At 36.5% G+C, this 14,528-nt stretch overlaps 1 protein-coding gene and 1 pseudogene across 1 annotated transcript in view; both read left to right on the top strand.

The window, feature by feature from the left end:
• Positions 1-2,757, top strand: part of TMTC2 (transmembrane O-mannosyltransferase targeting cadherins 2) — a 339,285-nt gene extending 336,528 nt beyond the window's left edge. Inside the window, exon 12 of the mRNA XM_006145516.2 lies at positions 103-2,757. Coding sequence (XP_006145578.1) covers positions 103-282 — 180 coding nt within the window. The 3' untranslated portion in view covers positions 283-2,757. The remainder of the gene's footprint in view (positions 1-102) is intronic.
• Positions 2,758-4,575: 1,818 nt separating this feature from the next.
• On the top strand, positions 4,576-14,156 carry LOC106734585 (activated RNA polymerase II transcriptional coactivator p15 pseudogene; annotated as a pseudogene).
• The last annotated feature ends 372 nt before the right edge of the window (positions 14,157-14,528 follow it).

Below are 14,528 nucleotides of genomic sequence, written 5' to 3' on the forward strand. Positions count from 1 at the left end.
CATAAGGGAATCATTTATATAAGTGGATGAGGATTTTTGTTTTCCACACAGCAAAGATGGAAACGGCCCTTTAATCATTTTCTTCCCTTTCTCTTCTTGCAGTATCCAGCTGCTCTGATGAATTTGGGTGCCATTCTGCACCTCAACGGCAAACTCCAGAAGGCGGAAGCCAACTACCTGCGGGCTCTGCAGCTCAAGCCGGATGATGTCATCACACAGTCCAATCTCCGCAAGTTGTGGAACATCATGGAAAAACAAGGTCTAAAGACTTCCAAGACCTGACAGAGGAGGGACAGAAACTCCTCCCGTTTTCAAAGCTGGCTTCGTTAACAAAACTTCCCAGCAGTGCTATGACGAGAGCTCAGTTTGGACTAGAAGACTAGGGCAGAGGTCATTGAGATCACTGCTGCTTCTGGGAGCATCCACTTTGCTGTTGGCACAGCCATTAACACCAAAAAGGGGAACATCGGAGACCTCCTGGAAGATGCAATTATTACCCACAAACTGTAAACCAGAGCACTTAAAACAGGATCTTTTGGCATTCTCAAAAGGGGGTGGGGATAACTAAGTTACTGATCTAGTTCATTTGGGAAAGCTAATTTCAACACTATATTGTTCCTTAAACACTGTGAGAAGTCAGAGTGTCCATTCAGCCAAGGTGAAGTATTAAAAGAGGGTGATTAAAGCGTAGTGTGAATTGCAGTGAGCCACCAGATGGTTTGTCCTAAGGCTGCTGTCTTTCCTCCTTGGGACAGCCTACTTGTCAATTCCGATGCATAGGCTATTTTCTTTTTTTGATACAGCGTCAATTATCTGTCAGAATCTGCAGTGGTTTCTTGACGAGTGCACATAACATTTTGATTCGGATGTTGCAGATGCCACTCTTACGAACATCACTTGCTTTTTTATGTTCTGAAGAGGATCAGAAGTTAGAGCTAACTACCCCTCACACTGAGGTTGGAAGAGGGGCTGAGAAGGCCTTACAATGTCAAGAAGGCATTCTTTATTTTCATGTTATCAATATTTTCCCCCAAACTGCCTAGTATAGGATTCATGGTATTAATTTTTCTGAAATTGTCTTCTAGAATACACCTTTGCCTTGTAGTCAAAGGCGTATTCTTCCATAAGGATAAAGGAAAGAGGAGTTTATAAATGTTCCATGTTCAGTAACTAACCCACAGGTATTAGACAAAGGAGAAGATGCTTTGGTGCTTTCCAAATGTTGCTGATTAAAAAAAAGTTAAGTGTATGCGAAGGAGCGTTGATGATAGTTGCCGACAATGTCATGTTTTGGAAAGTGGTGGGATGAAATGCTAATCACTTTCGAATAGGTACCCTAAATAGCAATGCTGGTATACTTTCAAGAAATCATTTTTATCTTATTTTGCTCTTCCCAAAAGACATAAAAAATGACATATGTTAAAGCTGCAATAGAGTCGAGCATTAGCCTGCGTGTGTCTAGGTCTTCTGCCAAGTGCTTTCCTCAGTTGAAAACTATTTTTCGATAGTAAAATTTGGTATTTTATTTCATTACCTGTTAGTAACCACTTCAATGATCATTTCACAAGTAAAAGACTATAAATAAAGTAGAGAAAAAACATTTATTGAACATTTTTTTTTTTGCCTGGCAGTCAAACGTTAGTACTAAAAATTAACTCCATAAAACAGCAGTCCATTATCAACTTCTTCATAGAGAAAGTAGCTATACTATGCCTTATATATTTATTTATTTATTATTCTACCATAGCAGAATAACAAAACAAAACTTGATGTATTACACCAGTTCTTTGCAACTGAAAATTAGCTTTTTCTCCTTTCCTTTCGCACTCCATGTACATATGATAAGTGTCCACATTAAAGGGAAGCTGGACATGCAGACACATCGTATTATGTTTTCTCTTCATATTTTATGTTTTGCTACTTATCTGAGTATAGTGGGTTGAAGTATTTGCAGTAGTGTTCCTACAGCGTTAGTGATTATGTGAGAAGGAAAAATGTAGTGAGAGAGATTTTTTGATGGCATTAGGAAGGCCCTCCTATAAGATGTGTGTTATTTTACCAACATTTCATTGACGGGCCAGAAGTTAAATTATAACTCAATCAGTGTGTTTTCAGAATGATATTTAACATCTAACAACCACGTATGGTCAAACCAAAATAGTGGGTTGAAGTATATTTTTCATTTAGAGCATTGGCAATTGCAAAAAAGAAAACAAAGAATTTAATATAAAGTTATAGAGATGAGTTCAGTGTCTAACATTTTTATTTATTTAAATAGTTATTGACCTAGGATGGCTTCCTAGTCTTAGCATTGTATGTCTTTTTCATTGTTTTCACTCTTCCTTTCAAAGACTTGGTTCTTAACAGATTCACAAATGCACAGTAGAGGCACTTCAGGTTGACCCAGTTCCCAAGTAGCATTAATAATTGGGCCTGTGTCATAAAATGCATGGATCTTTAATAACAAAATGTCCCTGACACTTTTCACTACAGGGCTGGACTTAGTAACTGACCACTTGGCGGGAGGGTTGGGGGAATTATTAGAACGTGATCAAAAAATGTCTCCGCTCAGGGATTTATGGTGGATTATCACAGACAGTGCTAAAAATATAGAGCACAAGACAAGTTTACTAAATTAAATTTTATTTTTTGAAAAACTGTTATTTGTATAAATTATCAAGATTTGTAGGCTTTCCTTTTGTAGAAATAATTGTTTTATGTGCCAGAGAATTTCAATTTTGTTTTCAACAATAAAGCATTGATAACAAATATGTTGTATAAGCCTTTTTTTTTTAAGATGCAGTAACCACATTTAAATCTCTGAAATGATAAGAGAACTAGGAGAAGAGTTAAAGGGAATAGAGGCTGAGTATCAAATAAAGATATTGAGTTGTTGGAAAAGTCATGACATATTTTTCTATGCGAAAATGTATTGTGACTTTTCTGATGACCCAATACATTGTGGTTAATGTATAATCAATGGTTAATTTTTATAGTTATAATAATTGTAAGGGTTGCCAATATCACCAGATTTTCTATTTTCAGAAAAGATAACAAAGTTTCATTTTCTTTGGTTGATGAACTATGGAAGAAGGTTCTAGGAAATAATCTAAGCAGGATATATTCGGAAATTCTGTGCTTCAGTAGGTTGTTGGGTTAAAATGTTCATATTTAGAGGACACTGCTTCTCTAGTTCTGGTCTTAGAAAAATTGAAAAAAAAACATTGTGAAAGCATATCCCTAATTCTGCTGAGAAATGTGGGTTCAACACCTTTAGAAGTCAGTTATAAAGGAACCTCAGGTCTTAGACAAGGTGTGAGCTGCCAGAGAATTCAGTACTCTTGCTGCATTTATTATATTACATGATTACATATTGCCTGTTTCTCGTATAGAGTAGTATCTAGCTATGAGGATTTTGTTTTATGCTAAACATTTTGTGAATGTATGAGGTTATGTCCCATTGTTACAGATAAGGAAACCAGGGCTCAAAGAGATAAGACAACTTGCTGAATGTCACAAAACTAGCAAGCATCAATCCTGTCTCCTAGTTATCCAGTTCTCACCTGTCTTATCTCATGCAGACACCCCAGGTCTTGTACCAGAATTTTTTTTTTAAGCATTTCTTTATTTTGTCTTTCATAAATCACACCATTCTCTACCTCGTTCACTGCAGATGACAGTGAAGAATAAATGTGGCAAATGTTCATGGAAGAGATCTTAAAAGCTGAGATTTTTTGAAAGCCCTAAAAGACTTCAGTGATCATGTAACTAAACACATTGACTTTCCACCTGAGGAATGTAAGGCCCCAAATTAAGTGATTTAATCGAGATTGCAAAACCAGGATAGTGGCAGTACACAACAGGCTATAAAAATGTCATTCATTCAGAGGTCTTGCTGTATGATGTAATGTTATAATTGATTCTATTTTTAAATCTAGGTATAGTTTTAACTTCGATTGAAGCAACATTCTCTAATCCAATGGAGGCAAAGTCCTTTTGTTGGCATTGATTCTCTAGCCTAGAATATTTTTCTTGAATAGAAGACCATAAAGTATACTGGAAGTGAAAATTACATGTATTATTTGATCATGAGCAACTTTATTTTTTTTTTCAAGTACTTTGTACAAAGTTGAGACTTGAGGATTCAACAATTCTCTATATTGGATATTTTCACCTTACTGATGGCAGTTTTATATACATAAGTTTCTTGTAAAAAGAAAATGCATCTAAGTCTTAGTTATTCTTTGTAAAGCAAGAAAAGAAACTGGGTTTCTGTCGACAATTTAAGAAGTATTGAATTTTCAGAAAAGACATGACTCATTTTTCCATAGAAAACAGAAAAATACCTCATGACTTTTCTGCCAACCCAATATAATAATAATTCCAATTTATTGGGGTGTACCCTTGGGACATGATTTTCACTTAATTTAAATAGTATATTTGGTACTATAGAATTTGCTTCTGGTAATTTAAGAGTCAACTCAGGTTAATAAAAGGATGTTGCTAGAAAATATCGTTTATGTGTTGGAACCACTAGACACTGTAACTGTAACAGGGAGAGCAAACTGAATGGCAATGCAGTTGTCTGTTATGCTTAGTTTTATAGCAGAGGAAGATATAGATGTCCTAGGACAGGAACTTTCTGGCTGTGTCATGTTGGGTGGTCTCCCTGCAGGGTGCAATCAGAGAAGCCTTTGAGTCAGCTCTCGTTCCATCTGCCACTTCACCACTTATTGGTCTTTTGTTGTTGTTTTTATTCCATAGAGATTTCAGATATATTTTTCCCCTAGAAAACTACTGAGATTTAAGTTTCTTGTTAACTTGAAATTCCTGAGACGTTTTTCTTCCAGGTTGCCCAAAATGTTTCCCCAGCTTCTTACAGCTGCTCATGGAGATTATTGTACTATTTCATTGTCTGCTTCCGAAGTGTGCCAAAAAGAGCGTTTGTTTAGAAAAGAAATTTGTTGGATCAAGTGGGAAAGCAGAGGTCATAAAAAAAAATACCTATAGGAATTCAAAAGTTAATATACTATCTAAAATAGTGTCTGGGGAAAGTTTCTGGAAATTTCTAAAAAGAGAAAGTTAAGATGGGAAAAATAAGGTAGACAAGTAGACAAACCCAGCACTAACTGCTGATTGTCATTTGTAATGATTATGTTCTGTTGTAGAGGGGAAAGATTAGAATACAGCAGTTTGATACTACATATATTCTTTTTGGTTGCTCAGTTATCTACCAAGATTGGGTCACAGAATTGGAGGGAAAAAAGGTATAATGGACAGTCCATGGCCCCGGGGAGTTCAGGTGACTGGATCCAACACATATAGCTGCCCCACTGTTTGGGTCCCAGTCCCAGCAGTTTGAAAAACACTAGTCATGTGTGCATGTGTGCTCAAAATCTTGAAAGCAGAGAGAAATGGTGGAGTGACCATTCTTCATGGGGGTGCTTTCTCACTCTCTCTTCATCTGTCTCTCTCTGGTGAGCACATGTGCCAGCTGGAAATTTTTAAAAAATGTATGATGAATAAATGAGTGAATAATACAGACACATGAGAGACTAGAAGGATGTTCGATTTGAAGTCTAGACTAGAACTGGCTATCTATTTTGATGAAAAATATATGTTTTCTCTTATACTTCCTTTAGATTTGAAAGATAGCTCATTCATTAAAGGCAAACCTAACAGCCGTTCTCCAGTCAAATGAAGAGAGTAGAATTTTACACTACAGTAATAGTTTAAGACTTCTTTTTTTAATTAATTTTAAAAATTATTATTCATGGGAACCAGCAGTTAGCGTAATGGATATGGCGCTGGACTCCCACGTAGTCGACCGCGGTTCAAGTCCTGGACCTGGTGGCTTAAAACTCACACTGGGCGCGTGTGCATGCGTGCCCAAGATCCCGAGAGGAGAATGGAGGAGAAGGGATTGTGGTGTGACCATCCCCTCTGGGGGGTGATTTCTCGCTTTCTGTCTCCATGTCTCTCTCTGTCTGTCTGGTGTGCGCACGCACCCTATAGCGAAAACCTCTCCCCCCAAAAAAATTATTATTCATATATTAAATTGCTATACTTCATTTAGATTGTGAAGAGACTTTACCTAGCATGATATACACCTCATTCCAACCCAGTTGAGACTATTATACACATCCTCTTCAACAAATAAAAAACCTTATCTGTGTCCCAGACGTCTTACATCTCCATTTACTCCCCAAATTTCCTTTCCTATGCTCTTCCCCTCCCACACTGTTCTTCCACTTTGTCTCTAGTGTCCATTACAATTTTTAATGCTTTTATGTTCTCCAGTCTTTCAGTCTCTACCATAGAGTGTGGACAGTTGGTATATATTGAGTAGAGACATACAATGTCTCTCTTTCATAGCTTTACTTGCTTCACTTAGCAACAAATCTTCCATATTCATCCACTTTCTATCAAATTCCATGGCTTTGTTGTTTTTTATGGCTGAATAGTATTCCATGGAGTGTATGTGCCATAATTTCTAAAAACACACTCTGAAATAATTTGCTATCGTGTTTTCTTTTCTATTGTGAAGACTCAAATAACTCCTCTGAAAACTTTCTCTTGGTAATATCTTTGAGCAGCTATAGACTATGATGAAAAGTTTCTAAAAATGTACTCAGAGAGGAATTGAGTAGTTAATTTGTTTCCAAAAATACAGAAAATATCATAAAGTAAATAAAGGGTCTCTCTTTTTTTTCTATTCAGCTCTACTCTCAAATAATGTAACAGATATCATACTAGAAAATTAGTATTCGGAAAGGAATGAACATATGTGTGGGAGTGGTCACAATGATTAGTTTTGATTTTTTATATTTTTTCACTTTTATCTATTTTTCATTATTATTAATATTTACACATTGAATAGCTATATATCATTTAGATTTTAAAGAGACTTTACCCACCATAATATACACCTCAGTACAGTCCAGTTGAGAATACTATATACATCCTCAACAACAGATAATAAACCATGTCTATGTCCCACAGAAGTCTTACCTCTCAATTTTTTCCCAAAATTTTCCTTTCCTTCACTCCTCCCTTCCAACACTTTCCTTCCACTTTATCTCTAGTGTTCATGACAATTTTTAATGCTTTTTTGTTCTCCAGATTTCCAGTCTCTACCATAGAGTGTGGACAGTTGGTATATGTTAAGTGGAGACATACAATGTCTCTCTTTCATAGCCTGAGTTGCTTCACTTAGTAAAAGATCTTCCATATTTGTCCACTTTCTATCAAATTCCAGGACCTTATTGTTTTTTTATGGCTGAATAGTATTCCATGGAGCATATGTGCCACATTTTTTCAATCCATTCATCTGTGGACTTTTGCGTTGGTTCCATGTCTTAGCAATTGTAAATAATGCTGCCATAAATATTGGTGTGCAAGTGCTTTTCCAACTGAGTGTTATTCTGTCCTTTGGGAGATTCCCAGGAGTGGAATTGCTGGATCATATGGTAGTTCTATTTGAAGGTCTTTGAGGAGACTTCATATTGTTCTCCACAGTTGCTAGACCAATCTACATTTCCACCAACATTGTAGGAGTGTTCCCCTTTCGCCACATCTCTGCCAGCATTGTGGTTTTGATCTGCATCTCCCTTACGAAGTGGATGTTGAGCATTTTTTCATATACTTTTTAGCTGTTCATATATCTTCCTTAGAGAGTTGTTTATTAAGCTCATTTTCCTATTTTTTAATTGGGTTAATGATTTTCTTCTGGGAAAGCCACTTGAGTTCCCTGTGAATTCTGGTTATCGGTCCCTTATCTGAGGCACAGTTAACAAAAATTCTCTCCCATTCCAAGGTTTGTCAATTCACACTAATTACTGTGTACTTTGCTATGCAGAAACTTCTTAATCTGATGTAATACCACCTGACTATTTTGGGGGGTTATTGCCTGTACTTTAGGGGTCTTAAGAAGTCTTTGCCTACCCCAATGTCTCCCAGAGTTTCCCCAGTGTTTTCCACCAGCAATTTTATAGTTTGCGGTCTTAGGTTTAGATATTTGACCCACTTTGAGTTGATTTTTGTGAATGGTGACAAATAGGGGCTCAGATTCATCTTTCTGCAGGTGGATACTCAGTTTTTCCAGCACCATTTACTAAAAAGACTCTCCTCTTCCTACTGGATTGATTGGTACGCTTTGTCAAAGATCACTTGGCTGTATATTTTGGGGTTTATTTCTGGGGTCTCTACTCTGTTCCATTGGTCCTCCTGTCTGTTTCTGTGCCAATACCATGCTGTTTTGATTATCACAGCTTTGTAATATATTTTGAGGTTTAGAGAATGATATGCCACCTACGCCACTCTTCTTGTGCTGGATGACTTTGGCAATGCAGGGTCTTTTATGATTCCAGATAAATTCTATGATTGTCTTTTCTAGATCTGTGAAGAATGTCTCTTTTAATTTTATATGGATTGCATTAAATATGTAGATTAATTTGGGTAGGATTGCCATTTTGATTTTATTAATTCTTCCAGTCCAGGAACATGGGATGTCCTCCCACTTTTTTGTGTCCTTTTCGATTTCCTTTTTAAGGTTTACATAGTTTTCCTTATAGAGGTCTTTGACTTCCTTGGTTAGTTTTATCCTAGGTATCTTATACCTCTTGTGGCTATGGTAAATGGAATTACTTTCTTCAGTTCTGTCTCTGTCTGCTTGTTGTTCGTATATAGAAATGCTACAGATTTTTGTAAGGTTAATTTTGTATCCTGCCACTTTACTTCTTTGCATTTATTACTTCAAGGAGTTTTTTCTTGGATACTATTGGGTCTTCTACCTATACAATCATGTCATCTGCAGAGATAATTTTAGCTCTTCCTTCCCTGTTGAAATGCCTTTTATTTCCTTCTTTTGTTTGACCACATTGGCTAGGACTTCCAGTACTGTATTAAATACAGGGGGAGAAAGTGGGCAGCCTTGTCTTGTACCAGTTTTTAGTGGAAAGGCTTTCAGCTTTTCTTCAGTCAGTATAATGTTAGCTATAGGTTTTTTGTAGACAGCTTTTATTATGCTGAGAAACTATCCTTCTATGCCAATTTTCCTCAGAATCTTAATCATAAAAGGATGTTGTATTTTGTTAAATGCTTTTTCTGCATCAATTGAAATGATCATATGGTTTTTATCTTCCTTTCTGTTAATATGGTGTATTATTACATTTATGGTTTTGCATATGTTGAACCACCCTTGCATCCCTGGAATAAAGCCTACCTGGTCATGATGAATAACTTTTTTATATGCTGTTTTTTATATGCTGTTGAATATGGTTAGCAAGTATCTTGAGAATTTTTGCATCTATCTTCATCAGAGGTCTGCAGTTTTCCTTTTTTGTTGTATCCTTATCCATTCCGGGAATGAGAATAAAGGAGGCAAGTTATATAGATTTCTATCAAGTCTATCTGCTTTATGGTATCACTTAGGTCTTGAATCTTTTTGCTTATTTTTTGTCTCAATGTCCTGTCTAAAGGAAACAACAGGGTGTTGAGATCTCCAACAATTATTATGTTATAGTCTATGTCTCCTTTTAGAGCTAGCAGTATTTCCTTTACATATTTGGGTGCTCCTGAGTTGGGTGCATACATATTTATAAGCATTGTATCTTCTTGGCAAATTAGTCCTACTACATAATTCCCTTCTTTATCTCTTCTTATGGCTTTTGTCTTAAATCCTATTTTGTCCAAAATCAGTATAATGGCTCCCGCTCTGTTTTGGTTTTGATTTTCATGGGATACCTTTTTCCAGCCCTTCAGTTTTAGTCTGTGTGTGTTTTTATCCATGATATGGGTTTCTTGTAGGTAGCAGATGGAGAGTTTCCGATTTTTAACCAGTCTGTGTCTCTTGATCGGAGAATTTAATCCATTAATGTTCAACGTTATTAACCATATTTCAAGACTTGTCACTACCATCAAGTTGGCCATATACTCGGTTGATTTTGTTCTCTTATTTCTGTCTGTCTGTCTTTAGTTTTCTTGGTATAGTACTCCTTTCAGAATTTCTTGGAGAGTTGGTCTGGAGTTGGTAAATTCTTTCAGATTTTGTTTAACTGAGAACATTTTTATCTTCTTTTCCCATATGAAGGATAATCTTGCCGAGTATAGCATTCTTGGTCGAGATTGTCATTTAACACTTTGAATATATTTCTCCAACTTTCCTTGTTTGCATTGTATCCAATGTTAGCCCTATGGGTTAGCCTTTGTAAGTGATTTGACATTCTCTCTTGCCAGTCTTTGTGGTTTTAGCCAATTTAACTATGATGTGCCATGGAGAGGATCTTCTGGGGTTCTTTTTATTTCTTGGGTCTGGATGTTTGAGTGGCTCTCTAGACTTGGAAAATTTCTTCCAGAATTTTGTGGAATAGATTATCAATACCCTTATTGGTTCCTTCACCTTCTGGGGTACCAGTTATTCTGATGTTTTGGCATTTCATGGTATCTAGTATTTCTCATATAGTATCCTCAGTTTTCTTGGCTGTTTTCTCAGTATTTTTTATTATTTTTTCTAAATCAGAGATTTTTGTCTTCTACTCCCAAGATTCTGTCTTCTGGGTAGTCTAACTTTTTAATACTTTCAAGGGCAGTTCTGATTTTCTGTATTACAGTCTTCATAGCTAACAGTTCTTTTTTATGGTGTCCAATTCTTTCATAATGTGGAAGGACTTTCTCATCTTTTGGAGCGCAACGTCTCTTTTCTCTTGTATCTCATTGAATTTTGTTACCATAAACATTCTAAAATCTTTTTCTGACCTTTCAGTAATATCCTCTGAATTTTCTCTACTTGGAGATGAGTTACAATGTTCCCTTGCTGGAGACATATTACTTGATCTCTCATCCTTTAGGCTTTTCTATGATTCTTAGTGATTTGGTAATGTGTTCACTTTTGGCTAATTTGTTGGAGAGGGATTCTTTGGCTGTGAGCTCATGCATTTCCCTTACTGTGAAATAGTTTGTTACCATTTTCTCCCTTCTACTGTGTCCTCCAGTGTGGGAATCACAGGATAAGTTTTGCAAACAGATTTATGAAGGGGAATTTCACTCTTCTTGCAACAACTACAGTGAGGTGCAAAGAGTTGTCTAAAACTCACAATGTTCAGATGTTAAGCTACTATGTACCTAGTCTTCTCTAGGAAGTGGGTAATGGCTAAGCAGTAAAACAGGGAAGTAAAGAAAGAGAAAAGAATGTAGGATATAGAAATAGAAAGAAAAAGTAAAGAAAGGGGAAGGAAAGAACTATAACAAAAAGAGGAGAAGGAAAATAGAAATCATGGGGTAGATAATAAAATTGGGTTAAAAATAGAAAACCATGTGGCATGCACATAGTCAGAGGTGGGCTGGCCTGGATGCTTTCTGTCCTAGTTAAGAGGAGAGGAGACAAATTAACAAGAGAAAGGCACACACAGGACAGAAAAGCATGTTTTGTTTGTTTCCTTGTTTGTTTGTTTTTAAGAGAAAAAAGAAAAAAGAAGGGTCAGGGTCAGAGAAGAGCCAGAGGGACAGTGAAACTTGCCTACCTGGCTAGCACTGGGTTCTGGAAAGGGGTTCTCTGGCTGTAGGGGGCCTCACATCCCTGAAGCTGCACCCAGAGGACCAACACATTCAGAGGTGGACTCATTAGTTTTGATTTTTAATGTGGGCCCATTTAATCTTTTATAGCAAATAATGGTCATACTGACTCTTAATCACTATTAGCTTTATAATACTGCAGATAGCAACTTATTTAATACACAGAACCAATTAATCTCAATAGATTTTCATTTATTTGTGTATGTGTGATTTTACATGTGCTGCTGTGCTTAATGACTATGGACATTTTATGTTTCTATTTACAATAGCCTTTGTTTTGTAAATATGCCTTTCCCTGTACTTTATGATAATAATCTGGGAAATTTCACTGGGATTTTGCTTCAAAGTATTTTTTTTTAAAGTGTTCTATGTCAGGAAATATTTTGATGGTACTATATAATCTATTAAAATTTAATAATTTTGCATTATATGATTGGAAGAGCACATCAATGCTATATTTTATTATATCCCATTAAGTCTCTGTTCTAGTTACCTGATCATATTTATAAAATGTGACTTTACCAGCAAAACCCAACTCTGAGACCAGCAGTTAGCGTAATGGTTATGTCTCGGGACTCCCATGTAGTTGACCAGGGTTCAAGACACAGACCCGGTGACCTGAACTTATGCTGGGCACATGTGTGTGTGCCCAGGATCCCGAGAGGAGAATGGAGGAGAAGGGACTGTGGTGTGGTCATCCCCCCTGGGGGAGGGGGGTGATTTCTTGCTTTCTGTCTTTCTGTCTCTCTGTCTATCTGGTGAGCACATGAGCCCTATAGGAAAAAAAATTCTCAAAACAAACAAACAAACAAAAATAAACAAAACTCTTGCTGTAAAATAAGTCAAGAAAGTTTTTTTTTGATAATCTTCTATAATTTCTGATTATAGAAGGAATTATTATTTTAATTCACCAGAGAGAGGGGGAAAGAGAAAGAACCCCCTCAATGGGGCTTGGTCATACTATCATCCACTTACCTCCATTTCTCCATCTTGTCAGGACTTTGGATGCACATATAGATGCACCCAGTGTGTTTTTTAAACTGCTAAGTCCAGAATTTGAACTGTGCAGTCTGCCATGTAGGATCAGGCTCCCTTAACTACTAGGCTATGGGGCCAGCCCTAGAACCAATTACTATTTGGATTTTTTTTTTTTTTTGTCCCCAGATTTCATTTTGTGATTAATGCTGGAGAGGAGATATTCTGCTGTTAGCCCTAGAACCAACAATTACTATTTGGATTTTTTTTTTTTGTCCCCAGATTTCATTCTGTGATTAATGCTGGAGAGGAGTTAATCTGCTGCTATCTTTCAAACAGACAAAAAATGATACACATATAAACCAATAATAACATCAGAAAGCAAGAGGGTAACTAGCAGTTAGTGTAATGGCTATGTTGCTGGACTCCCATGTAGTCAACTGTGGTTTGAGGCTTGGACCTAGTGACTTAAACTCGGCGTGTGTGCATGTGTGCCCAAGATCCTGAGAACAGAATGGAAGAGAAGGGATTGCAGTGTGGCCATCCCCCGTGGGGGGTGATTTCTCACTTTCTGTCTCTCTATCTTTCTGGTGAGTGCACGTGCCCTATAGCAATAACCTTTACCAAAAAAAAAAAGAAAGCAAGAAGGAACTTGGATTGGGTGTAAGCATTATACAAAGGAACAGCTTGGTTTAGAGTAGTTAGGTGACAGTGCTAATCTTGCACATTCACAGGGCATTCAATGTCATATTTAGGTCCCAGAAACAGTTTATATCCTAAGATTGATAAGAGAGACAGATATATGAACCAGGTAGAATTTGTGGAATCACCTCTTCTTTGGAATAGAAGGTAGACAACCAAGCTTTACAGGACAGATTTGATAATGAATTCTTAAATTTTGCATAAGTGAAAGATACTACTCCCTAAAACTGCTGACTAAATTCAGTTTGAGTCCCTGACATAGAGCATGAAATCTTAATTTTAGGATAAATTATAAATCATACCTAACCAAAGAGAGCTGGCCTAGGTAAAAGTGGAACACAGAGGCATTAGAATACATTAAACCACTTCCTGTAGTCCACTCTTGTCATGTGATGACACTACTTGATCCTTTCTTGTGACCTGGTTATGATTCATCAGTGATCCAAAGTTCATTAGCCTAGCTAACAGTCGGGAGTGAGCGAGCAGGAGGTTGTTTGATAGCAGGAGCAGAGCAGTGCTTAAATCAAAGGAACTTGTTTCATCCAGATTTTCTGGCAGTGACTCTGACTGTGAAGTTGACATGAAGTTGACAAGAAGTTCAAGAGGAAAAAGCAAGTTGCTCCAGAAAAACCTGTAGAGAAGCAAAAGGCTGGTGAAAGTTCTAGAGCTCTGTCATTTTCCAAACAGAGAAGCAGCAGCAGAGATGATAACATGTTTCAGATTGGGAAAATGTGATATGTCAGTGTTCGGAATATTAAAGGGAAAACTCTAATTGATATTAGATAATATTGGATGGATCCAGAAGGTGAAATGAAACCAGGAAGAAAAAGTATATCTTTAAATCGAAGCAATGGAGCCAGCTGAAGGAACAGATTTCTGACATTGATGATGCAGTAAGAAAACTGTAACGTCTGAGCCATATAAAACCTGTACTCTTCTAGTTGTTTTAATCTCTCTTTTTACATTGGTTTTTATTTTCTAAACATTGTTTTCTACACTATTTTATATTTGGAGTGCAGAACAATTTGTAAGATGAATACTTTTTTTAATGTGCATTATTAAAAAATGTTCTGAGCAAAGCTGTCAACTTTTTTTTCATTTTTTTTATACATTCAATCACATTATTTAGCTTACAAAATGAATATTTCAACAAGTGAACATTTCTCCCTAGTACAGTTGATAAAACTATAAAATATCTTCAACAGATAAGGATTGCTTTGTGCCCATATCTAGTGTAAAATAAAATCAAGTAATACCAAAAAAAAAATTTATTTGCCTAT

The sequence above is a fragment of the Tupaia chinensis genome, unplaced genomic scaffold, assembly GCF_000334495.1.
Source record: "Tupaia chinensis unplaced genomic scaffold, TupChi_1.0 Scaffold000148_1, whole genome shotgun sequence".
Classification (NCBI taxonomy): Eukaryota; Metazoa; Chordata; class Mammalia; order Scandentia; family Tupaiidae; genus Tupaia; species Tupaia belangeri.